Source organism: Perissodus microlepis, chromosome 17 (genome assembly GCF_051167445.1).
Source record: "Perissodus microlepis isolate ML-2025 ecotype Zambia chromosome 17, ASM5116744v1, whole genome shotgun sequence".
Taxonomy (NCBI): domain Eukaryota; kingdom Metazoa; phylum Chordata; class Actinopteri; order Cichliformes; family Cichlidae; genus Perissodus; species Perissodus microlepis.
The window spans coordinates 21,064,771-21,092,052 of NC_140477.1; the positions used below are offsets into that span (position 1 = coordinate 21,064,771).

At 39.9% G+C, this 27,282-nt stretch overlaps 1 protein-coding gene across 1 annotated transcript in view; it reads left to right on the forward strand.

The window, feature by feature from the left end:
- The window catches only part of LOC146369554 (thyrotropin-releasing hormone-degrading ectoenzyme-like), a 241,960-nt gene that overhangs the window by 185,341 nt on the left and 29,337 nt on the right, over positions 1-27,282 (forward strand). Inside the window, exons 9-13 of the mRNA XM_084909164.1 lie at positions 4,602-4,667; positions 5,182-5,360; positions 16,145-16,233; positions 19,887-20,020; positions 20,112-20,167. Coding sequence (XP_084765290.1) covers positions 4,602-4,667; positions 5,182-5,360; positions 16,145-16,233; positions 19,887-20,020; positions 20,112-20,167 — 524 coding nt within the window. The remainder of the gene's footprint in view (positions 1-4,601; positions 4,668-5,181; positions 5,361-16,144; positions 16,234-19,886; positions 20,021-20,111; positions 20,168-27,282) is intronic.

Here is a 27,282-nt window from a genome sequence, read left to right on the forward strand (position 1 = left end):
TTTTACACTGTAGTTGTCACACACAGTCATGAAGCAATAGCTGTGTTAACTAACTCTGTGTGTTGCATTGTTTGTTGTTCAGCTATGTGTGGCTGCTGTGTGTCTCTTTGAGGGTTCAAACTGTGATGGTGTCACAGAAACACGAGCAGCTAAAGCTCCAATCGCACCAACAGGGTCAGGTAGTTTATTGCACAGGGAAACGCTTTGTATCCTCCAAATTGGAAGGAGACTGTTTGCAGTTACAGTAAAAATTACAACGTCTGATGTAACATGGATGGAGGTTAAATATAATTTTTACTTGGAATGGAGTTGCAGAAATATGTACGAATCCCTGCGCACGCACACACACACACACACACACACACACACACACACACACACACACACACTCTGTCCTGGTTTTCCTACAGAAACTGTCAGTGACCTGGAACATACTGAGAGCCAGAGTCTATATAAAATACTGCTGATCCAGCAGCAGAGCAGGGCAAATACATTGTGTGTGTGCGTGCGTGTGCATGTGTGTGTTATGGAGGTCTTCACACATGCATTGTGCTGAGCATTACAACATACTATATAATAAGAGCATTCGTTTCAGTCGCCAGCAGAGTAAAAAAGTCTCGGGAGAATGTTTGCTTCAGTAGTTTGGTTCATATTAATGACAACAACAAAGACTTTCTCGATCGTAACCTCTTTGTCAGAGCGTTTCAACACCTAATCAGGTGTTTAGTGAAAAATACAGCGTATAACAAACCATGCTAAACAACTGCAATGCCATGTGATGGAGTCTCATTCTGGTGATTTGTGGCATGACGGGAGCCGTAACCAAAATAATTCATGATCGTCTATGCTTTTCTTACCAAAGATAATACTGTAACTTTTAATGCTTCATGAAAGGAACCTTTGTGACGTTGCACACATATTAAAGTTGATGCATTTGAGAAAGAACAGTGAGAAAATCAGCCTTCTGAAAGTCACGGAAAAGGCTGAAATTTCTGTCTAGGTTTCATGTAGATTTTAATATTGTATATACATGGAAGGATTACTGTACCAAAGGCCCAGGGGCATCAGGCCTCCCTAGCATTACAAGCTCTGTATACTTAATATTTTCTTGGTGAAAAGCCATGTACAAATGGAAGCAAATCTATCCCATAATGAGAAGAAAACCAGATGGAGACAAAAAACACCAAAGAGACACAAAATGAAACCAAAGAGGCACAAAATGAAACCAAAGAGGCACAAAATGACACTAAAGCTCTGTCAAAACAGGAGGCCAAAGAACTGTGATCTATGGGCTTCTTTTTTGTTGTTCCACTGTGACAAAAATGACTCATATATGTACTAAAACCAATGTTCTGTGCCTGTTTTAAAGAGAAATAATGGGTTGAGAATATGTTAAACTAGAATACATTGGGGAATTTTTAAACTAGATACTCTGAAATCATTTGAGATGAGATGAATCTCCACAACTGGTCATATGTCTCTATTTCCTATAATTTGTCTTTTTAGGCAGAGTTTAGTGTGATGGATGAAATGCTTTGGGAGCATTTAGGAGTTTTAGGATGTTTGTGAGCATTCTTCAGAGTGCTGTAAGGTTTGTAAATGTTGTGGAACATAGTGACATCTGGAGTACAGAGATATGGATTTATGGACTTCAGCTCGGGCTGAGTGTACTCCAGCTCATTCAGCTGTGTGAAGATCAAATACTGTGCACAGCCCATGTCTGTAGTGTCTCATCAGCTTGGCTTTAATTACATTAAAGAGCGGCCTTTGGTGGACAAAAACATCAATATTGGTTCACCTTTTCTGTATCCCTGATCTCAAAGCCTGATATGTAGAGCTTTCAGAAAAATCAAGAGTTTCCCAGACTGCATCTGGACTTGATGTGGAAAGATTGTGATGATTATGGTTGCCCCGACGTGACTTCAGTGTGGCACAAAACTTGAAACCTCATTAACAGTTATCAATACTTACTGGAGAAGATGTAAATAATGGCCTGCAGTGATCATTGGGTTTTAGAGCCTTTCTGAAGCCCAGAGGAGCTCGACTGAAGGTGAAATTGAAAGTTTATGCAAGTCATCTTCCGATGAGGGAAAGCAAGTCCTCATTAGGCTCTAACCCTGCCTGCAACAATCGAAATGCCTTACTTAAACTCCTACACCTACTGATTTCCTCTAATGACCTTTGACTACTCATACCCACAGTATTTGTTACACAGTGCTTATTATCACTGAAAAACATTTGGTTCAAGGTGCATCACACTGTTAAAACTAATGGAGTCATGCTCTCGGAGTGTGTGTGGGGGCTCCTTTTATCTGCCTTCATGTCAGATATAGTGAAGGTGGCAGAGCCAAACTCCCAAACGCACTTAGTGTCGTTATCATATGTGTCATCTTGTTCCAATAAAAAGCTTCCCCTTGCCTTATCGAGCTCAAAACGCACCACAGCAAATGACTGACTTGGAGGAATCCACGCTTAAACACACAAAGGACACAGGAATCGCTGAGAAGGAGATTAGCGCTCAGCCTCCATAGCTGTTTTGTTATCTAGTAGTGCTTCCCTGCCTTTTCCTTGTTTTACTATGAACCAAAGCAACTACCACCCTCCCTGAGCATTTACTCTAAATCCACTGTAGTGGGAGTGAGTTTCTTGCTCTGGAAAACAGACTGGGATCAAGTCGGACCCGAATGTCACTAAAGAACTGCAGGCTGAAAACAAAGCCACCACACCATTAAGCCTCTGTTGAATGAGAAAATGGCCCTGAGGAGTCTTCATCTTGTTCATTAGCTTGGAAAATGTAAACCAGGGAGTTTGAGATTGAGCCCAAAACTCTTTGGACTTGACATGGGCTCTTCTCTGACTCAAGCACTACTGGCTCATCATGTCACTGACTTTCAAATGTACAGTTTCAAACACGTGTAAATGTTCCTCTCAAAAGGCTTTTCAGAAATTCATTCAGACATAGGTATCATTAAATTTCCACCTGAGAGAATACCCCTGAATTCAGCCAGTTACAGCTTCACAACTGCATGGCCAAAATGAACAACCTTGTGCACTGTGGGTAAGAGAGACTTGGGAGAGTTTTGAGATGTAATATGTCCCCATACTCCCATCACCAGGGCAGTGTGACATCCAATAAAGTGCATCAGAAGTTGACATTTTTACTTCTGCTTAATAAAAATGGTAAATTAGAGCCTGGTGTAAATAACAGCCTGGTGTTATAGAACCTACTTTAAAAAATTATGCTTCCTTAGATTGTAGTCATTGTACTGCCATTGGCATCTTCTTATAAATGGTTTTGGCTTCCATCCATCCACTTCCTACTCGTGCCCTCCAGCCCTTCCAGAGGCTAGTTAAAAACACAATTCACCCCGGTGTATCCTCATTCTGCCCCTGGAGCCTCCTGTTATTGGACAGACTTGAAACACCACGGATCCTCAGTGTTTCCCACAGAACTGGATTCTGTTTGAGTTATAATATTTAATAAATAATAATTACAGATAAAAATGTCCTAATTTCAAAATATAACAAAGCTTGAAGAGGCACAATAATCAACTGCCTCTTCAGGGAGACTCTCACCCCATGATCTCACTCCAACTGCATTGTCTTGGAGAGCCTTTAGTGAAGATAGAGTGATCCTTTTATCACTCTTATCTCCAGAGCTCTGCAAAGACTGCCTATACCAGCTCATGTCCAGCACAGGGGAGCTGGAGGACAGCTGACTGGTGGACAAAAGAGTAACCCGAATGATGTCAGCAGCCGCAGAGAAGCAGCCACTGAACTATCAAAACAGGGGTCTGCTGTTTAATTGATTGTGGAAGGCATCTTTCTCTTAACTTGATGGGGAAAAATTAAAAAGGTCAAAATGAGTCACGAAATAAAATATGTCAAGTCCAATCCTTGTTTTCAGAGCAGAGATGGCAGCAACAGAAAATGTGAGGTAACTTCACCTGCACAGCCCTGCATCCAGAAAGTATGGTCATATTAAATTTGTAAATGGAAATATCTTGTTCCAGTGGCATCATTAATAAGTCATTGTACATACATGGCACTTACTGTGGCCAGGGTTCAAATACATGTCACAGTGAAGGGTGCTAGACATTGTGAATGAATCCTTGCAATTTTGTGGTGCCTGCTGAGAACCAAATAATCAAAACTGTGCTCAGGGACACGGTAATAAAGGACTCACTTCATTTTTCTGATTCATTGGTAGAGAGGACCCAACAAGTGCTAACTGTGATCATCTTATTTCCAGATGAAATATGAGGATGGGGAAAAGATAGTTGTTGTATCAAGGCTTCCAAATTCTCTGTTGTGAACTGCATGGTCACAGTGTGGAAGGGAAAAAATCAGCCAATAATTATAGCAGAAATATGACATATGTATCCCAGAAAGTTCATTCTGTTCATGTCAATGTTGCGTTTTTAGTGGGAGAAATGTTTCGTCACTCATCCAACTGACTTCTTCAGTCTTCTTACAGATGAACAGAATCAGCTTTCTGGGATTTCCTAACCTGGATGAATGTGCATGCATCAAGATGATACAACAGATACATCACGTCATACCAGTGTTGCTTTAACATTGCTTTGTCTCATTGTTTTCAGGATTATCTGCTGAGTCACATGTACAGCAATGCTGCCAGAGACGACCTGTGGAGGAAACTGTCTCAGGTAACCCTCACCTGACTTTATGTCTGTCTGGTATTTAAACCTTGTGTACCTCCCTGCCCCAAAGGCTTCAAGGCAGAGCATTTAACTTTAATGTTAGTGCCTTGCTCAGTAGCAGGTATTAAAACCTGTAACTATTCCTCAACTGGCTCTGTTGGGACAGAGCTGCCAGACTGATTGAAGCTGTTCATTCTTTAATAAAGCACTTCTAATGAAGATGCTCATTATCACCTGACTTAGTGAGGAGCCTGTTGCTGTGGTAACATGAGGTGGAGCTTGTTTTCTTGTTTGTCCGACACAGGAGGGTCAATGATTTGATTAATTGAGCGTCACCTCTGTTAGCACTGTCAATTAGACTGACACTGCTCTTTAATTAGCTGCCAGTCTTATATCTAATTATGTCAAGGTCAATTTTCTCCCACACAGATTATTTTAATCACTGATTGGATGTGTGTAAATTGGTCATTATTAGTCATTGATCATTTACGCTACGTGTGTGTTTGATTCTGCTTTAAAGGCCATGCGCTCAGAGGGCCGAGATATTGACATCGGGGAGATGATGGACAGGTGGACTCTACAAATGGGCTACCCTGTTGTCACCATCAGCAAGAACCAATCAGAGCAGCTCCCTACATATTACATCACAGTCAGCCAGGAGCACTTCCTGTATGGAGAGGAAGTCAGAAAAAACAACAGGTGAGGGAACTGAAAGCTGTCAGATCTTTTAATATTCTGTTATTTCTCAGAGATTGTAATAAATTATATGTCATTTTATTAAACGTACTTTGATGCACCCAAGAGTGATGGAAGCTCTACAGTAACAAGATGGCAGTTATAATCGAGTGTAGCCAAGCTAACAAACTAGCACGACAAAACATTCTGTTCTGTTAGCCTGTAGTCTAATATTCATTTGATGCCCATTAGAAACTGAGAGCTACGTGCCTTGGTAGCACTAGTGGGTTGGGCACAGCACTGACAAAATTACTGCAATGAACTTATGAACTTATGAAATTTCAAGAGAAGTGTCCTTTGGACAGACAAAACCAAAGTGGAGATGTCTGTACATAATGCACAGCAGCATATTTGTAGAAAACCAAACACAGCATGTCAGCACAAACACCTCAAATATTCCTTCAGACTGATGTGAGATGCTGAGAAAGTCATACAAAAATCAAGTACAGTGGAACCCCGACTTACGAAATTAATTTGTTCCCGAGGGTCTTTCGTAAGTCGAAAATTTTCGTAAGTCGAAGCACCCATCGCGCCTTTTGAGTTAACGATAGGCTATAGCCTAATTGCTAACTGCAACAACAGCGAACCGCAAGTACGAAAGCCAAGGGGGTTGTCACATGATTCAGAAGGCATTGTGGGCATTGTAGGCATTCTGGGCCCAGCCAATCAGAGCCAGCGGACTTCGTTACGTGCGCATTTTGCCGTAACACGGGCAGAAATATTGCCGTTATGTGCCTTCGTAACTTGAATTTTTCGTTAAATGGGGTATTCGTAAGTCGGGGTTCCACTGTACTTCAAGTAAATGCTACTAAAGAAAGTTCTACAAGCTTGTGAATCAAAGACTAAGTTGGTTTTTCATAGGACCACACTCAGTGAAACTCTTTTTCACTGTATGCTTTCAGACGTGGCTACCTTATGATTGACAAGTTTTTACTGTACAAGCCACCACTCTGTCACCAGGTTCACTCAGCTGTAGTTGAGCAATCAACAGGAGACTTAAAAGCGATGTGTGCTGTCACTGTGGCTACCAGCAGTGCATGACTGCAGAATCTTTGAAATATTTGTAGTACTTTTTTATAAGTGTATCCAACTTATGCATAAAAAGTTTGGTTAAGCAAGTCTGAAAAATGTTAGTTAGTTAGTCACTCTGGTTTGTCTATATGGCCCTTCTACAAATGCTGCTCTTTGGATGGACCTAATTTGTAGCTCTAAGAGTAGGCATTATGGAGCTGGAGTCTCTGGACACTAGTTGGCCTTTAGACTGCTAGTCCTATTCCTGACATGTCTCTCCATCTGTTCTTCATTCAGTCATTCACTGCTGAAACAATTCTCCTGAAACCCCTCATTTCACGCTACATTAGGCACTAAGTTTGTCTTTCAGTGATCTTGCTGGATTTTTTTTTCCTGAAAAGGCACTTTTCCTGTTTCCTCTCTCATTCTTTACCACCTTTACATCTTTTATACTTCATTTATATTTGATTCCGATCATGTTTTATTCACATCTTTTACAACCTTTGGAGTTTACTCTCTTCTGTTTTATCGACCCACTTTCTTTTCCATCAATACTTCATCAGCTTCCTTCCTTTTTTTTATTTCTTTATTTTTACCTGTTCTTGTTTTCTCCCATCATTTATTTCCAGGTCTTTCTCTCTCTCTTCAGTCTGTCATGTTTTTGTACAGTAGTTGACATTTACAATCACTCTGACCTGCTCAGTTTCTCAACAAAAGTTTCCTCAGCTTTTCTTATGTTATGTTCTTTTTCTTGTCTTTCATGTGGAGTCTTTTGTGTTTCACTTGAGCTGAGAATCGCTCTCGAGGTCTCATCAGCTGATGAACTGAAGCTATTTGTTGTAGGTGGAGTTGAAATCTTTCTTTTGCTCTTGTTGAGTCTCGCGGGGCTGCGTTCAGACACACTCAGCAGTCCCGGGGCATTCACCAACACTAAAAAGAAACTGCTGCTGTGCTTTTAGTTGATTCGGCGTCACGGCTGAGTGCAGCTGGGGCTGATGCTGCTGTTTGATCCAGCGGAGCTGTGTTTAGAAGCACAGCAGTGTCCCGCAGTGTACACACTGTTGACACAAGCCCAGACTGCTTTATTTAATTATTTATTATCAGTATTATTTTCATGAGAAGAGAACTCTTGGACATGCACTAAATTGTGTGCAGGTTGTCCAGTCCTTCAATAACTTGGGAACTCACAACTTTTCTGGAGAGAAAATACTGATGTGGGTTCATCCAGAGAATGATCATTTTGCTGAAGGTTTTTGAAGCAGTTAAACTGGCTGGTTTTCCTGGGATTCAATAGTTCTTCTTTAAAGCTTTAAATTTTTGTTGTACAGTTCAGACAATTGTTGTCGACACTTTCAGTCTCCAGTTCTTTTGATGGGACACTGTATGAAGGAACAATATCTGGCACTTTTGCTATTTTGCTGTTTTCTTTTATTACTTAAACAAGTCAGCTGTCGGAAAAAGCTCATCATCATCGCTTCACCCTCATGGTGTGTTTAGACCAAACGCAAATCCCTCTTTTCCCATGATTACATATAGATATACAAAATTTGAGCCTCAGTCATCTTCTATGGACAACCAACCCTGTATCATTCAGCTTTGATATGAAAACAGAAAAAAATAGGAAGGGAAAAGTTTGTAAAATCAGAGATCATTATATATCTCACAAGTGTTCATTTCTGTGTAGATTGTACCTTCTCATTTTCCTTTGGCTCTGCTAAAAAAATAACATCTTATCGCAGATTATTTTCTGCCACTGAGAACCTCATATACCTTTTATAAAAAGGTACTTTAATTTAACAATTAACTCTGATTATAACCTTACTCCAGTTTTAAAAATTGTATGTTTGCAGGTCAAGATGACCTGCTCAAACTGAGCATCAGAATAAAGAACAAAATTGACTGAAGTTACTTAAGAATATGGCATGATTGTTGCTCATCTGCTGGGATGAGCAGCCACAACCATCTCTAAAGTTTACAGAGAATGGAGCAGATCACATCAGGTGCAGATGTGGTCCACAGAGCTTAAATCTTCCTAAAAGTTTAAATAAACTAAATCCAAAAGGACACCTTTGGGATGTAGTAGAACACGAGACATCGTGGATGTGCAGCTGAGAAATCTGCAGCAGTGCAAAATGTCTACAGCTTGAGGCTGTCATGTCAGTATGAACCTTTGCAGGGTTAACTTGTTATAGCTTAATGTTTGACTTAACCTAACAACACAAGACAAAGTTATGTTACCTGCAACAATGTTTTCCACTGCTTTTGAAAAGAAGGTATCTGGACCTCTACAATGGTGCTGATGAGTGAGAATGTACATAGACAAGTTTTTCCACTGTTCCCTTGGTTACTGTAGTTATGCATTTCACTACTTTACTGTTGATGACACCAGCAGAGCACTTTAGGCCTGGTCTGGTCTCATGGAATCTATTTTAGACATGGAGGGCTTTTTATTGAATTGTGTTGGAGTAGTAGGAGTAGTAACTCTGGGAAAAAAAAAAACACTAAAAGGGTACCCACTGTGTTCCCACATGATGACTAAGGTCGTGACTAAGCATCAGTATGTGCTTGAAAGAAAGTGAGGATGGTTTTGCATAGACTTCAGATCACATAATGAGTTTAAAAATGTATTTTTAAAGTCTCTCGTGACAACCTGGAAAGGCTGGTGTCCACCGAAGTACAGGTTAGCACTGTTGCCTCACAGCAAGAAGGTCCTGAGTTCAGCCTGTGTGGAGTTTGCATGGTCTTCCTGTGTTTGTGTAGGTACCAGCTGTCACATTAGCGTGACAGGCAGTCATCTATGTATCCAATAAATTTAAGTTGGAGAGGAAGCTTTTCACTTACATAACAAAAAAAACAAATCTACATTTTCAGACTTTTTTTGGCATTTTGTTAACTTCAGGTATTAAGGTGACATTTTGAAGATCACGGTTTATTTTTGTCAAACGCATTCTTCTCTTCCTCTGGTGTTGTGCTTGGAGACATTTTAAATTTGGGTCTTTTTATTTTGCCACCATCAAACAACCAGGGAGATAAATGCCTTTAAAAGAACTGAAGTGACAGGCAGAGAGAGAGAGACGATGAGGACAGCATGAGCTAACGTTAAGGTCGAGGCAATGATACTGAAAATAAATCAAACAGTATCTCAGTCAGGATTTAACAGCTCGTTTCTGTGGTGTCTCGTCAGCTGACAGGTAAACAGTGATGTGATTGGAGAAGCAGTGTCTGTGTGCTTGATTTAATGAGCTTTAATGCTAAACAGGACAGTGATGAATTATTCATGAGTCCACAAACCCACAGTTGAAGGAAGTATTTATATACTGCTTTACCCTTATGAGCCAGATAAGTATGACTAAACAAATATACCAGAAAAAGCTCTTCTTCTTCTTTTGGCTGCTCGCTTTAGAGGCCACCACAGCAGATCACCTCCATCTCACAGTATTCCAGTATCCTCTGACAAACCAATCCTCTGCAAATCCTGCTTCACTACATCCATGAGTCTTTTCCTCCTGCCTGGCAGCTCTATATTCAACATTATGTCCAATATGTGCACTATTCTTCCTCTGCACATGTCCAAACTATCTCAGCCTTGACTGTCTCCAAACGGCTCAACCTGAGTTGTCACCCTGATGTACTTATTTCTAATCCTATCCATTCTGGTCACTCACAATAAAAATCTTAGCATCTTCAACTCTGTCACCTCTAGCTCGACCTTCCTTCTTCTTGTTAGTCAGACAGAGGAAGCAAAGTTGAAATATAAAAAGCTACAGCAGCCAGAAATTTAGAAAAAAGAGACCCTAGACCCTTTGCTGCACCAGACATCCATGGGACATCACTGTGCTTCATATCGGTTTTGGAGAGGTCTGCACTGACTTTTTGTCCACACATTGTTATCAGACCCCACACTCACCCTGTGAGTGTGGGGTCGTCACAGCTCATTGCATCACCACACATAACTAACCTTGCGGACTACTTTGTGACTTGTTTGATCTGGTCTCAAAAGTGTATTTGTCCCAAAATCTCCTCAAAGTGCATCTTTAAAAGAGCCTTGAAAAGGTAAACACAACACCTATTGGTTTGTGAATTCACATTTTAAAAACTTGACTTTAATATATTGTCCATTGAAATGTGGACTTTTTTTTAAGGAAGAGGTGTCACAAAAAGTTTATCAAGTTATTCACTACTGCTAGCAAACTTATCAAGCATAGCTAGATAGCTTAAAAAGGATTGCAAACTCACTCACCAGACTAGACTTCTTTAAAGAGCTAGAATGATTATTCTTCAGATAAATCCATTAAACATAGTCAATATGCTACAATGCTGCAACTACAGTTCTGAGGTCTTGTTTAATTAGCAGATGTGATGGCTAGCAACAGTTAACTGTCTTTAATCCTTAAAATATTCCTGAGCTCTATACATTTTCTGTTGGGTGAGCTGTAGCTTTAGAGACAAAAAACGTCTTTTTTGGTTGTTTGCTTTTTTGTTTTTACCAGGCTATAAGTGTGTTTATTTCCACTGTAAATTTGGGCTTTTTAACATCAAGTGGCCATTTGAAGAACACTCCTGCAATGTACTTTTTTTAAATTTTCTTTTATCCGTCTTTTTTTCTTTTTCCATTGATAAAAAATGTTCCCTACCCCAGATTTAATATGAAAATAAAATTAAACTCTGATCCAAAACATCACTATTTTTCCATCAACCTATTTGGTATCTTGTCAAAAGTCAGATAAATGTCATCATCTCCTGAGCTTAACTGCAGTGACTACCCAGTAATTACACTTGCAGATATCTAAAGTAAAATGAACAGAGGAACATTTATGTTGTTTCTCCAGGTGCAGGTGAAGGCCCTTTAACAGCTGTCTATACAGAGATTGTTTGTTTCTTGCACATCTGACAGCATAGATATGACTTTGCTTTCAGTCAGCTACATGACACATCTTTTGAGGTGTCGAGTCTGGTTTATCCCTTATAAGTGTGTATATATGGTGGTTATTTACACGACTGGAAGTGTTGCCAGAACAAAAAAAGAAAACCCTACAGAGAGTAGTCTCACAGTAGAGTGAGTCTAGAGTCTCGAGTAGTTTGTCACATGATTTATAAGATATGTGAACTGGTCCCACAATCATCCACAAACCTTTTGTGTTTTGATCAACAGTATATTGGATATTAACACAAAATGAATAGTCTAGAGTCCTGCCACAAGCTGTGGGTAGTGAATAAAATAGATTGAGGATACAAGCAATGGAAATGAGCTTCCTCAGAAGGTTGCTTAGAAGAAATGGTGAACTGCTCAGTTATTTGGGAGAAGGTTCAGGGTAGGAATACTGGTCTCCACCATCAGACAGAAACAGTGAAGGTAGGGTTTGGGTATCTGACTAGGATGCCTCCTGGTTGTTTCCTCGGTAAAACTCAAGTGCCCTGTTTGATACTCCTTCATAAACTCTTTCCTGTGTTGACACAGCATCAAACATTGGTGATAGTCAAGTTCTACTTATAAATAATCATCTTATTATGAATGATCACTTTGTTCTTAATGGTTCCCCTCAGAGTTTCTGGCTCTGGCTCTGGGTGCTAAGGGAAACAATAAGTGCCCATTTGTAAATCGTCCTCAGGGCATCTTGTGTTCCAACACAGAGTAGTCATGTAGTCATGAATAATTTGGTGCTTGTCACTGAGTTTTATGGTAATTTTATGGTGTGGTCTGTGTTAAGTGCTGTTTTGTGTTAATTTTGTGGCACACACAAATTGCCCTCTGTGTCTGGAAGTTGTGAAGTGACTTAGAAGCTTTGGGTTGTTTTATGCCACGAGACACCGCATGTCTCTCATTTTTATTCCTGACAGCCCACGTCTGTCGAGCTGATATTGTGGCTTCTGATCCTGGCATTAGAGGAGCAGGTAGGTATATTTTTGATCATAAAGGTTTGGATTTTATCTGACTTGGAGACACTTGGAACGACAAGTCTAAATGGGGTCAACATGTTCTTTAATGGAGGAAGATGAGCAGAGAGGTGAAGGCTGTCTGAAGAGTTTCTAAAGTTTCCCACTTTGAATAGATCACTGCAGTCATGCTGCGTTTCTCTCTACCTCCAGCATGAATGTGTGTGTTTCACTTGGTTTCTGCCTTTGATGAATAAACCATAAACTCTGAGGACACACACACACTTGCATCAATATTAATAAACACATTCTGCTGTCCAGGCTGTGGATTGTGTGTCTTCCAGTGTGCGTCTCTGTGGGTGTGTATGTGTGCGTGGTTTAGCTCCACTCCTGTCAATCACATTGATATAAATATCAGATAAAGTATTTGCTTGCTAGGCAGTGGTATTGATCCACTATAGCCTGCAGCGACAAATGGCTATTATAGGAATAGTAAATGGTTCTTTCTCAGGCTGATTGTGTTACAATGACCCCTACTTTACAGTATTCACACACCCACTGCTTAAAAAGGGGAATTGACTGGATGTAAAGTATTTATGTAAAGCTGATTGTTTGCCATTTCTAATGAAAATCCAGTCTAATTAAAATATGAATCAATTTGATCAAAATGAGTGTAATTATAACGTCAGGGTTCTTAACAGTGCTGAAGAGAAACATTCACTTTTAGGACTCTTATTAGTACTTACATATGGTAACTGTTAGGATTAAAATTAGACTTTAACATCTAATAGGGAAGCATCAAGAAGCTATTTGTTCCTAATGAGCTCTAAGACTCAGCTAAATTCTTTCCTCACAGAGCACTATCCGCATGGGTTTGGTTTTTGGCCAAAAACATTCACCTCAGACGAACAACAATGCACTCGTGACATCATAAATAGTTCTGCAATTCTTTTTGTTTGCTTTATACTTTTTGGCCATGCACATACATCGATCCGGCATAACATTAACATTACCACTTACCTTATATTATGTTGGTCCCCTTTTGCTGCTGAAACAGCCCTGACCCTTTGGGACATGGATCCATGTGTGAGGCATTTAGTTGTTGGCTTTCTTGAAACCAGTCCAGATGGTGCACATGTTGATCAGTCTCTAGCAACTGCTGTATTTACCAGGAGTTGGTGTTTTACCCCTCTGGTTATTTGTGCCAATTCCTTTCTGGGCCCCACTCATGTACTGACGTATGTGCCTGTTCATCTTAGCCACTATGATGCCTGACAGGAACTTCCATGTAGTGCTGAGACAGGTTATTGGCTGGCAGTTGGATGGGACTGGCCCCTTCTAGGAATCCTTGGGGATCAGGACTGTCCAGCCTTCAGTTAGCCATTCCTAGTCCGCTTCATCCTTTAGCACTTGGTTCAATTGTGTTGCCAGATGGTCATGACGTCCAGTTCCTCTGCCACTGAGAGTACACCTTGGATTGTCCAGTGGAGAACAGCTGGTTTATGTTCCTGGCTTTAATCTCCCTAGTATAAATCTGTGAGTCTTTGCTTGGCAGTTTCCAGTGTCCCAGGTATGGGCAGCTAGTTGTACTTCTTAGGCATTCCTTTCTTTATCACATCTTTCTGCAGCTCTGATAAATGGACTCCATGGAGAAGTCCCCATCCCCATTGAGGGGTACTGCTCCTTGTGGCCGTTCATCTTGCAGCCAAGCGTCTCATGGTATAGATCAGATGGTTGGTTTCAGCAATGGTCACAGTCGGGACTGTCAACAATGCTGCATTCACTAGTAGACCTTCAAGTAACCTCTGAAGATCTAACAGAAGATGTGAAAAGAGTTACGTAGTACATAGTAATCAGCCACAGAGGAACCAGGTTTCCAGCTTAGCCATGATCCTAGCTTGCCGTAGCATTTGTGTTGTATCCAATCAATCTCTAGTTGTGATAGCAGTTGCTAGCAGTTGGAACTGTGATCTACTAGTTGTTTCACCTTTCCATTGGGATTACTTGCATAACAGCATTACGACAGCAAGAAATGGTGAATAGGGGGAATCTATTTCTCCTATTCACTGTTCTCACCCTTGTCCACTTATGCCTTCTTGTCCCAGTAGCCTTCCTCAACACCTGATGTGGACCTTGCTAATCTGGGGGACATCCGAGCTGGTGTGGCTTCAGTTATAACATTTTTATATCACTTAGTTCATCTGTAAAGCTCTTTGTTAAAGCTTCCAAAGTACCTCACATACAACCACAGTAGAGGATCCACAAACCATTAACCTCTCTTACATCTGCACTGACCTTGGTAGAAAAGACTTCAATATGAATCGTTTCAAGAAACTGAATTGCTGTGTATCCTCAGGATTCTGTCATACCATTTAGATCACTGAAATGTTATCATACAATGTTTTATCTAATTCTATCTACTACTACTATTTCTTAGTTGTGCTTTCTCTGAGAAAACTTTGGATTCCATAGCACCAACTAAGTATCGTTTAAACACCATAGGCTACCTCAGTATCATTGCTGAAACCTATCATCCATTTATAACCCCATTGTACGCATCTTATAATGGCTGTTTCCAGCAGGATCCAACAAAGCATGCCACAAAGCTCAACTCATCCCAAAATGTTTTTTATTTTACATAACAGTGAGTTCACTCCTCACCAGATCTCAATCCAATAGAACACATTTTGGATGTTGTGTAATGGGATTTTCTCATCTAGCCCACAAATCTCCAGCAGTTAGGACCAAAATCCCAGAGGAATGTTTCCAACACCCTATAAGATTAAGCCAGTTCTGATAAGAAAGACAGGGGGTGTGTCCAACTTGGTATACGCAACCAAAGACAGTATAAAACATTTTTACTGACTATCCAAGCATTCTGAGGTCTCAGCTGTAACCAGGGTTTCTACCCATGAAAACAATTTGAAAAGGAAAATGATAAACTGTGGTCATTTTGTGAAACCAGTATGGATTCCAGTATGGATTGAGGTTAAAACAATGTATTGAACAGATTAAAAAACACCCAAAGTAATATTTGAGCTGCTGCTTCTTTGTGATAAAAGAACCCACCTGAGATGGTCCAGGGATCTGAGCAGGAAACCTCCCGTTTTCCAGGCTCCCCGTAGAGCATAACTTGCTGGAGAGATTTGGGATGTGTGGTCAGGAAACACATCTGAATACCTAGGGAAAAACAGGAAAAAGGTTTAGGGCTTAGCCTGTTGTCACGAGGAAAAACTAGATGGATGGATGGATGGATGGATTTATGGATGGATGGATGGATGGATGGTTTTGTTGGTAGATTTTCTTTTTCAGAGAATCTGAATTGTGTTGCTGTGTATTACTCCCACATTTCATCTGCCTTGCTGCTTCTCAGAAACCGTTTAACTCCTAAATGTCAACCGTTCAGGAAGAAAAACAGCCCAGTTCAATCCCAGCAGCACTGCCATTTTGTGGTAATATAATTGTTTTTTAAAAGCTCGATAGGTTGCAGAATTCACTCAAGCAGTGAAGGGGCATTTCTGTATTGTTCAGATGACAGTGAAAATGTAAAAATCACCCGACTAACCAACCAGAGTTTTCACTGGACAGCACATTTAACCTCCGTTTCTCAGAAAGAGACAATAACCTTCAGTTACTTCCACTTGACTGATGCTTGCTGACTGCTGCAGCTATTACACTCTCACTTCCTGTCCCTCTGTAACACAGTGAGCGTCACTCGCTCCATTTCCAGCTGAATGATGCTAAGAGATCATCGCTGACCATCGCTCTCTCTTCTCTCTGTAATGCCTCTCTATCTGATAACTGAGGCAATAAAACCCAATCCAATTCCACTGACCATTACTGACATCACTCTCTCTCTGTAGTTTACAGTGGCAGGTCCCTCTCACAGTCGCCGTGGGAAACACATCCGCCGTTTGTTCAGAGTCTCTCATCTGGATCAACAACAAGACAGGTACAGTAGTGTGGGTGTAATGATGCTCTGTGCAGCTCTCACGTCTCAGATCATTCATGAAAGTGTGCTCTGCAATCATGACTTAATTATCGTGTTACCTTGAAATGATGAGCCGCTGTCTTGGCATTGTTTTGTTATGCCTACAGACTAATCTATTTCCTGATCACAAATTAATTATGTCATTATCTCCAGACATGTAATCTGTAGTTAATGGGCTCAACAAATCGAAGCGAACAGATACAGTAGATTGTTTTGAGGCATCTCATTTTCAAGGTTAGAGGTCTTTCAGTGCTGGCAGTAAACACCAAACCTCCCACATATAAATATGGCTAATTCTTCATGTTTTCTTTTCTCATAAAATAAAGTTTTTTCTTCTAAACAAAACTCCCTCATTATTTAACAATGTGTAAAACTCACTGTTGTTCAGCTTTTAGAGAAATAAAGGTCACACGAGCTTGTTTTTTTAAAGAATAGCGCACTCTACAAAGTACAGCTGCATTTTCTTTGATATTAGGATGATAAAATTACTTCTTACAGACAACAAAAATTTTCTGTGTTGAGGTAGTGCTTTGTCTTTATTAGCTTTTGGAGAAAAGTTTGTTACATGAAAAATAAACCTTTCAGAATAAAGCTTGTTCCTCTTTTGTCTTGCTGGCTGCTTTATGGAATAAAATCTTGCTTGGTTTAGTTTTTTTTTTTTTTCTGGAAAACTGAAGCTTCAGATTTTTTAAAGGTAATTCTGCCTGAAGCTCTGTGCCAGTGAAACCAGCTGTAAGACCCCACCACCTCCACCACACACACACACAGATCAGAGCAGGCATCGGTGACAGCAGATATGATGTTTATTAAGTCAGAAACAACATGAAGCATGAAAAGAGGAACTCGGCTTGAGGTGAGCTGCAAAGCGGCAGCTTCGGACAGGTTATCACAGTGTATGAGAGTTTCTGATTGGACTAGTCGAAGGTTTCACAAAGCCATCAGCTGATGTGTGCTGACGGTTAGATTATCTAATGTTTAAAGCTGAGCATGACTTTTGGGCCTCTCTGAAATAATGCTATTCTCACTTTATGAGTGCTGTCAGAGATGATAACTCTGTTTTCTGGCTTGTTCCCCTTCAGTCTCTTTAGAATGGACGTAATTCAGGCCTATTTTTGAGGAATATACTTTCTATATCTGTCTTTGCCTAAAAAAAAATCAGGTTCTCATCTTTGGAAAGAGCTGACTTCAGAAGAAGAGTTTGGATTCTGGCATAACTTCACCTATTTACAATGAGAAGAAAGGAGTCTTAAAGTTCACGACTCAGAGGTAGTTTGTTTCCTATCAGAGGGAATAAGTTGAAGAAGTGGGCTAGACTGGAGTCAGCTGCTATTTTCCCTGTTTTCCTCAGCAGGCTGTTATACACATCCTACAAGCTGTTCTACTAAAGCACTACAACCTAATTTTGCCATCTCTGAGAATATTCACGTTGTTGTGTGAGATGCTGCGATCCTTAAAAGGTTGTGCAGAATGAGCAGGCTATTCTTAGCTGGTTGTAGTTTCAAGATATTTTTTTCTGCTGCACCCAATTTTCTATTTGGTTTGTGTGTTCCAAGTTTTCTAAAATGTTGAAATGTGCAAATGGGGCGTCCTCTGTACAAATATTCCTGGTTTGTACTCTTTTCCAAAACAGAACAAATCGGAGGACTTGGTAAAACCAGATTCAAAAATCTTATTATATCTTTTTAATGGCACATTAAAGCCAGATGATTTTTCAGAGAGGATTTTAGAAATCTCTTTTTACTAATCTATAATTAAAAAAAAATCCTGTAAACAGCCTGGGAAAAAATATTGTGCATGTTTTTTGGAATAAAATGTTGAATGAGACTGTGAATGATAAATGAAGTGTAACAGACTGCAACAGACTGTCGGTACAGACTGTCTTACCATTCCTACAATAGCCTCTCAGCCTATGATAAGATGAAGGGATTAATGGATGAATATTTTCATTAATATCACCTCAAAATGTCTGCAGTCGATCGCTTATATCAAGTTTTCCAAATGTTTATATTTAAATATTAAAATGAGGCACTGTCTAATAAAAGCAATTAATAAATATATAATATAGAAAGTAAAATTAAACATTTTGTACATTTTCTTTCAGTTAGAATGAAAGAAGACATTATGAAAACACATAAAAAGTTCACGGAAAAAAGAAAACAAAAAACAACTTTTAGAGTCATATTTACTAAATGGGCTAAAATGGTGCAGTCAGTTTATTTCAATACCAGAAAAAAAAATCAAAACTTTACTGTTAAATATTGGTACGATTGGTCAGTACCAAAAATATTAGCGTCCCCCCCTTACAAGTTATCTTGTCACTGCACTCAATTTAATCCTTACAGTACTTTTATTTATGTCAAAACCCAGTTTGTGCTGGCATTAGAGCAGGGCGATATGACCAAAACTATTTATCACGATATACATTTGAAAATTTGTGATAACGATATAACTGACGATATAATTGACACTAGACAAAATACTTTACAACTCCACAACTTTATTAGTGCAAAAAAAAAACCATTAATGTATTTTCACTTAAACAAGCAGCTGTTTTTTATGTGCATTAAAGTTATATAAAAATTTTACAATGCAAATGCAAATTTCTCGCTGACAGTTTAACCAAAAGGCATTTCCAGTGGAAACTGGCCGACATATCCTCAGCATAACCATGTATAATAGCCACAAAACTTAAAAAGAGGTTATACACACACAATACGGTAATATTATGTTGAAGCACAGTACGTATCACTCCGCGAGGCTCCGGCCTACGATAGCCGTAATGCTCCGACAATCCATCAAGTTGTGCGGGTTCGTAGCTTAGCAAAGTCGGACTAAAACATTTGACAGATTTCCAGCGCCGTGTACCACATAAAATCGTTTCGAGGTCAGTAAACACAACCAGAATTCATACATAATGCACACGGGATTATAAGGGGCACTGTCGATTTTCAGAAAAATCAAAGGATTGATTTTAAGTGTGCCGTATTTTCCAAACAGCACGCTAATAACGACGGCCCGCTAGCATGCTCTACCAAAAATAGTGCTTTGTTGTGTATCTGACGGACGAAAGCTAAACTAGTTCCACACCACTGAAGTTGCAGCATTTTTACAAACCAATTCTGGTTCATCTGTTTCATTCAACGATCCACTTTCGCCCTTCTCATTCTTAGTTGCTGCCATGTGTGTATGAAAACAAAGGCTCTGCGCATGCGCGTTTTACCCATATTCTATCACGATATTTCATTTTCTTATCGTTGCCCAACATTATACCGGTGTTACCGTGAACAGTATGATATGGTCCAGCCCTAGCTGACATAACACATTGCTATATTTTACCTTTATTATTATTGCTTGAATGACAACATTTTAATACCATGTAATGAGTTCATTGAGTGTTACTGTCATTTCACTTCTAACTTTTAAGCCCTAAAAAATGTTTTAAAAAACCCTACAGTATAGGAGGAACTGAAACTGGAACTTGGAGTCCTCTGAATATCCTGACAGGACACCATGTCGTTATCTGCGTATCTGATGTTTTTAATATTTTTGATGTCTTTGTTTTCTCGATGCTTGGATTAAGTGTTTTAATGTTTTGTTGTTGTGTTGTGTCTCAGAAACCCACAGGATTGGTCAGATGGATGACAGCACATGGTTGGTAGGCAACATCAATCAGACGGGCTACTTCCGCGTGAACTACGACCTCCAGAACTGGAAACTGCTGATTCAGCAGCTGCACACCAACCCCCAAGTAAAACTTGTCTGTATTCAGTAACATCTGCGTTTGTCTGTTTTTTCTCTTTCAGTTTTTCAATCCCTCTTTGCTTGTTGCTCACTTGCAGATCATCTCCGTTGGAAACAGGGCAGGACTTATCGATGATGCTTTTAACCTGGCCAGGTGAGATGATAGTTTGCTATGATATACCGCAGTGGCAGAAGTAGGAGAGGCTCTAACCCTTTTCTCAGTCTCTTTCTTACTTATTGGCTCATCTGTCACTCTGACTGTCAAGACATAAAAGCATGTGGACACAGAGGATAGAGCCAGGCAGATCTGTTGTATCTGCTTCTGTGTTTCTTTTCCTATAAGGTGAAGGGCTTTTCTTGCACAGGACTGACGGTTCGTCGTCTTCTGTCAAACAGATGGAAATTTTGAACATCGACAGATGTGTTTCAGAGTTGAGTAGGTGTTTTGTTTTGCCGCTGGGTATAGACTTCGATTTAGTTGGCCGTGTATACAGAGGTTTATTCTGTATAATGTGAGTTCAGTTGAGGCCCATGACTCTTTTTACAGAAGAGTTCAGGACGGAGCTTTACCAGCACACACACACTTCCACCAGCACATGGAAAAGTGCAGCTCTGCGGCTCTGGGATTAGCAACACTGCCTTGTACTAGATTCTCCTCAATTCTGTATCCTGTGTGATGTTTTATGTTCTCCCCTGCATTCTTATCATCAGTTACTTCCCACATATAAGCATGCTTGGTGTGTGTCTCCAACAGCTTTCCAGTAAACTTTGGTTTTGTTAAAACAACACCTTTTTTTTTTTAGTCTTAGAGAGAGGATCTGTTTTTCATTGAGTGAAAAACCAACCACAACCATTTCCTCCAAACAAACTTTATTTTGCATACACAGTCATACAGAGTACAATATGTAGCGGCATACTTGTGTCCGAGCTGTGGACAGGTTGCGCACATAGCCGCGCCATCCCAAGGCTTGGTTTTAGCATGGGGGGGTCTAGTCAAGGCCCTTACTGGATACCGGTTGGGAATCAAACTTGTGACTCCTACTCCAAAGATTTGTAGTCTTACCACTACACTATTCAGCCACAGTTCCTATCCAGTTGTTCCTACAAGCACTCCAGGATCATAAAGCTTTCTGAGAATTTCAGAATTCACCTGCATTTCATTGAAATGAATTAAGTTCAGGTGCCAGAATTGTTTTATGATTGTGAAAAGTTGGATGATTTGAGCTCCATCATTTGTTTATAATTACTAAAATGAACCATCTGAGCAGCTGGCATTTAGTCCAGTATCTCTTTGATGTTACTACTGCACTGTTTTTGCTTTTTGGAATTCATGCAAAGTCTCCTCAGAGCTGCCGGTGTGTCCCCTGGTGCTACAGTATGGCTGTGAATGGGTCAAGGTATGAGCTGAATTGCCTCGCACACACCTGGGTCCGTCCACATTTCTGAATTCAAAGAAGTTGCGTACAGACAGTGTGCAAAGAATTTGAAAAATAAGCAAAGGCAGACGGGAACTCGGTGATGAATGAGCGATCAGCAGCCACGGCGAGGGCGGAGGCGGGGGGAGGCTGAGTGAGTCGTTTCTCATGGTGATGTTTTCAGCCTGAAGCTTTTTGAGCACTGTAACCAAAATCTACTCTGACACCAAGCCTATAACTCAATCTACCCCCGTCTCCTTTTTTTCTTTCTGTACCGAAAAAGAAACTACAGATCCATGAATATGCACACTGATAGCAGCGTACTCTTACTTCACCCTGGATCTGCAGTAGCACCACCACGCAACATTAGAAGACAAGAATTAGTTTGTTTTTTAACCCGATGAGCTTTTTGTTTTGTTTTTTTTAGTCCTCCCACAAAAAGTCTTTTTCTATGCAACATTTATTTTTTCAGAGTTAAACTTTTTGAGGACAGGAAACACTTTGACACACATCCTGTTGGCAAATTTTCTCTGAGATGCTATTAATCCTAAAAGAAGCCTTCTGCTATATGTGAAACATTAACTGTAGGTCTCACACATTCTTTTTTGAGGCTTAGTCATTTTCCAAACGTGCTTTCTGAGCTCAAGATCTGCTTCACGGATTTTCTCGCTTCTTTATTTCAGCAGTAAAGACGTCTAGAAGACACTAAGAGCATTACAGGAACTTTTTCCAACTTAAAGTGGGCTAAAGACATTTTGTCTTATGAATATGTAGAAAGTTATCATTAGCTCAAAACACATGTGTATTCTCGCTGCCTTAGTTTTACTCCGATAATACGCAATCAAATCATATACATCATATTTTCAGGGCTGCATGTGAGTGGATAAAAAACATCAAATGTATTTCATAAAATGCAGCCAAATCACACAACAAACACTTACAGGTGTGGACAGAAGTTTACATCCATCATGGGCATGAATGTCAGGGTAATTTTGGATTTTTAATGACTTCTTTGAACTGGTTTTCCAGGGTGGGATGATTGCAGAGCATACATTTTTAATGACTTTGAAAAACAACAACTGGGTGCACAAGTTTGAATTTATTTTCAATTTTTTCTGATCCACATAGGATCAGAAATGTACATACATACTCAGATATATACAGTAGATATACCATCACTAATATTTGGTTAAATGTATGTTAGCAAGTGGCACCTCAAACAGATGTTTTTGTTAGCCATCAAGGAGGTTCTGGCATAATTCTGGCTGCGTATTTGGCCGTTCTTCCTGACAGCTTCTTGGTTCATCGGCATAGATCTGACTTTTAAGCATAGTCAAAAGTAGGGTTGAGGTCAGGACTTTGGGAAGGCCATTCCAATGTTAGCCTGCTGTATCCATTCCAAAACCAGTTTTGTTGTGTATTTGTCCTGTTAGAACACCAAACTGTGTCCATCTACCTGTTAATTTTAGGTGAAGTTAAAGAATTTAGAGGCAATCCTCCAACTTCATTAATCTGTCTTGCTACCACCACCATGCTGGACAATTAGTCCTGTGTTCTTAGCTTTGAAAGCCTCACGGTGCTCAGTCCACGGAGATGTAAAACACACTTCACTGTGAACAGTGACGCTGGTGTTCCAGCAGTTTCCAGTTCATGGCGGGCTTTGGCTGCACTTAGTAAAGGATTTAAGTGGGTGTATGTATATATTTGATGCTCCTGATGAGTGTATTCAACCTTCTTCAGACCACAGCTGTATTTTATTTATTTATTTATTTATTCGAAATGTGCATCGCGTTTTGGAAATCAGAAGGGAAATTACTTACATCTTTTATACTGCCTGAAGGCTTTTCTCATTATCATTAAATGTCTGATTTAAATAAAGTTCTGTAACATTCCACTTTATATCTATACAGCTCATACATTTATGTGACATAACTAACATAATAACCAATCTAGTGCATCCCTGTGTTTGATCCACGGTATCTTCTTGTGGGCTTCTTCTGATTCATTTGGGACATTACTGGAACGAAATGTGTAATCCATGCATATAGACCAAGAAAACGTATTCCTGCACATCATCTAAGGGAAATTCAGAATCATCCTCTTTAATTTGATAACATGGAAGGCACAGCTTGTGTTGAATCTGCTGCCTGTACTTCATATCCAGTGATGGTGAGGTGAGGTAAAAGAAGGCTGGGTATGTGCAGTTTATAGTACCTCTTCCACAGTTTGATTCCTAGCTCAGGGATTTATTTCTCCACCTTATCGTGGCATCAACTGATTATTTCGGGGAGTGTAGTGCTCGTACTGATCGAAATGAAAGCCAGAAATTATTAAACCATGATAAACTCTTCAGGTCACAAACAAATCAGCTGCCAGGCCATCTAATGATCACTTCTGAGTCACAAAAAAACCACTGAGATCTGTTTTATCGCACTGAAGGCAAAAAAAGAAACTGCCAGCTCTGCTCATTTAGCAGACTGAGAAATGCGTCTTATTTATGAAGATGTTATTTCAGCCTTTTTCTGAGAGCTGCTCACTGAATTGATTCTTTAATCTCAGAATTAATTTCAGTCGTGCTGATTCTTCTTCTGCTGCTCACACTTCAATTGACCAAAGCCTGAGTAATCCACCCAGCACTAACTACAAATAGGAGGCAGCACGACTGAAGGTGTGTGTGTGTGTGTGTGTGTGTGTGTATCAGGCTAGTTTAGCAGTAATAAATGCCTCAGTGAGTGTACACTTAAACAGTGATGGATGTTGCCTCTCTTATATGTGTGCACCAGTCCCTCGTTAGCTCTCCACTGAGCCTCGCTAATGGCTAATGGACAAACAATTAACTGGCCCTTAACGATGTTAACGAGTTAATGAGTTTGTTAAGACGACAACCCTGGGTGCAACAGAGAGAGAGCGAGGGAGACTGTAACTGAGAGCAAAAATTGAAAATCTATAATCGATTCACTTCATTTCACAACTACACTAAAATTTAAAGCCCTGCTAGCATTTCCTAGAGATTCCAGTGTTCATTACAGACACAATACAGACAGAAAAGAGAAGGTGCTGAAAGGTGACCGTTTGTCCTGATGAACAAAGAGTGGTCACGAGAGTCATACAATCAAAACTGTAGAGTCCTTACAGAAGAGAGATTAACTAGGTAATCAAAGCTGAAGTCTGCTTACTGAGGTCCTTGTATTCAACCCTGGCAGTTTTATTGAGGATGTAAGCCACTGCATTAGGCAGCATCACCAGCAACATCTAATAATCTTATAACAATCTTGGTATTGTCGACCAGTCGTGTCCTCTAAAAGTAACTTACTTTTCACGCACTCCTCCTTAACACCCTTCACTTGGCGTGAAACGCAGCAGATAGACAGTTGCACATCCACTCTGTTCTTTCTTCACTTATCTTGCAGTAACATTTTAGCTGTCACCTCATATTTACCAAACAGATTTAAGCATGCTCATAAGTGATGAGTTCAACCTGCATTCATTTTTATGACCAATACAAGGACGCCCATGTTCAGTTCTAAAGAAGTTTTTCTAAAGAAAACAACCCTTTAGCTCAGTCTTCAGTCTATGAACTATTTTTTTTCTCTGATAGGTTTTATGGTCCAAAGTGCTTATGTAATATTTAAGCAAACAGGAAATCAAGCAGGACCTATTTTACCATGTGGTTGGTAAGTCTTCAACCAATGGGCATCCAGTTATCTTCAGTTTTTAAGTCTTTTTGTGGTTTTGTGACACATTTCTCAGGTTGAGGGTTCACAAAGAAGGCCATGAGCCATCAGGGGATTTCATGGTAGCAACTTCCATCTTATATATACAGTCTGTAATGATTTTCATTATCACTCTGCTCATCTAAATATAAAAAAATCAGACAAAGGAAATGTTCCACTTGTGTAATTCTTTGGTTCTATCTTCAGTTGATTTATTTGTTTTTAGTTTTGTGCAGTTTTCAGTGGAGTGTGCAGTTAAACTTTTGTGGGGCTGTTTGTTGAAGCATGTAAGGAGGCCTTTGTGTTATGAATAATCCATTAATTTACATAAGAATGAAATCTCTCTGCCAGATGTGCAAGGTTTACAGTGGTAGGCAGCGGAAAAAATACCTGACCTCATATTAAACTTCATATAAAAGCTGCTGAGGTAGATTTTTTTGACCCTTTTATTATTTTGACAGTTGTCGCTTTGATGATGGATCATGTGCAGCATCACTGACGTGTTACACGAACGAGTCTCAGAGTTGATGTGGGCTGATAGCTGATGGATGATGTTTAGAAAACAATGACAAATAAACAAATAAGAAAACAGATAAATGTCCAGCTGCTGTTGCCATGGTGACTGCAATCTCTCTCTGCCTTCATGTCGAGTCCCGTCAGTGTTTTTGCAGCGTGGTAAACAGGAAGTCTGTGCAGGCTGGATGGATTATGGTAATGTCCCAGAGTCCAGGTGCATGATGGGAATGGAGATGAATGTGTGGAGGCTGGTCGGGTTGGAAATGAGGCAGATTATGGAAATATGATGGTCTGGAATTCAGACTTTCCTTGGCAGCTCAGAGACTTAGCGAGTCTTATCTGAAGCAGATTGACTTTCCGTGGAGTCTGCCCCTGTCATCTTGTCTGTCTGCCTCTGAAAATTAAAAACCAGCCTACCAAAAAAAAAAACCATTATTTCAATACAAGAACATTCACTTTCTTCACCTCCTCTTGTGTGTATGAGTCAGTCACTGTGATTGACATCCTCTGTAAAGGTCACTGTTCGGCGTCAGGCTGGTCTCTCTCACTGAACATCAATAATCAGAATCAAAAACAAAAAAACCCCTAATATTACTTCTGAGTTCACTTTGTGTCCTCCACCACCCTGCCTCATTAATATTAATGAGCTGTGGGCGTGAGCGAAGGTCAGTGCAGGAAACAGGTGAGGTGCCCACCCCTCACCAAAAAGCATCATGAATGTTAATGAATGCACAAAAGAAGCTCGTTAATATTGATGAGGCAGTGGATGTAACCGGGGCTGCTAAATAGCTCAGGTTAGAGGCCATGTTTTTGTTAATGTGTTCCTAAAGTGGTGCTTTTTAGGTTGAGGGTTAAACAATGAGGGTTAAAGATCAAATCTTCATTAAATCTATCTTTACATTAGCTCAAGGCTCCTCTGTGTGTCCTGAAAATCTACAGAAATACTGAAATCAAAGATTCCATACGGAATGGCAAGTGTGTCAAAAAACAACAAATAATTCATGTCTTAATTCAATTCCTGGAAATATTCATGATGTGTCCCTGTTAGGGGAAAAGACACAAAAAAATACCTCAAAAATATGAATAACCAGAGATAGGATTTGTGTTGGCTGTTGCACTGAGATATTAAAGTCCCCAAAAATGACCATAAAAATTTCCTCCAAAGAATGACAAAACGTTCTTACCAGACTTTAAAAAGATCTCAACTGCTGTGCGAACATAGTCTCCCTCGTAGTCGCTAATGAAGACTAGCTTTTCTCTACTTTTTGCTTAATCATAGATAGACCTGGATTAGTAGAGTGCAGTAGAAAATACAGCAGAGCTGCTGTTAGAGCTGTTAGCTGGTTTTAGTTCAACTTTCTTCAAAGTGGATCAAACATAATAAACTCACTCAACATGAAAATTTTATCAAACTGTTTGACAGAAGAAAAGTGTTATTTTTAAGACACTCAAGTCTAACATTAGCTGATGTAACTTGTAACCAGCTGCTGCTGTTGTTTCGCCAGCTCGTTGTCAGTTTTCTGGAGACGGGAGGATCCTATGTCTAATCTCTTGGCAATAATTAATTGTGACAGTGTTGTGAATAAGTAAGCATGTTTATGCACATTTTCATGTGTTAGAGACCT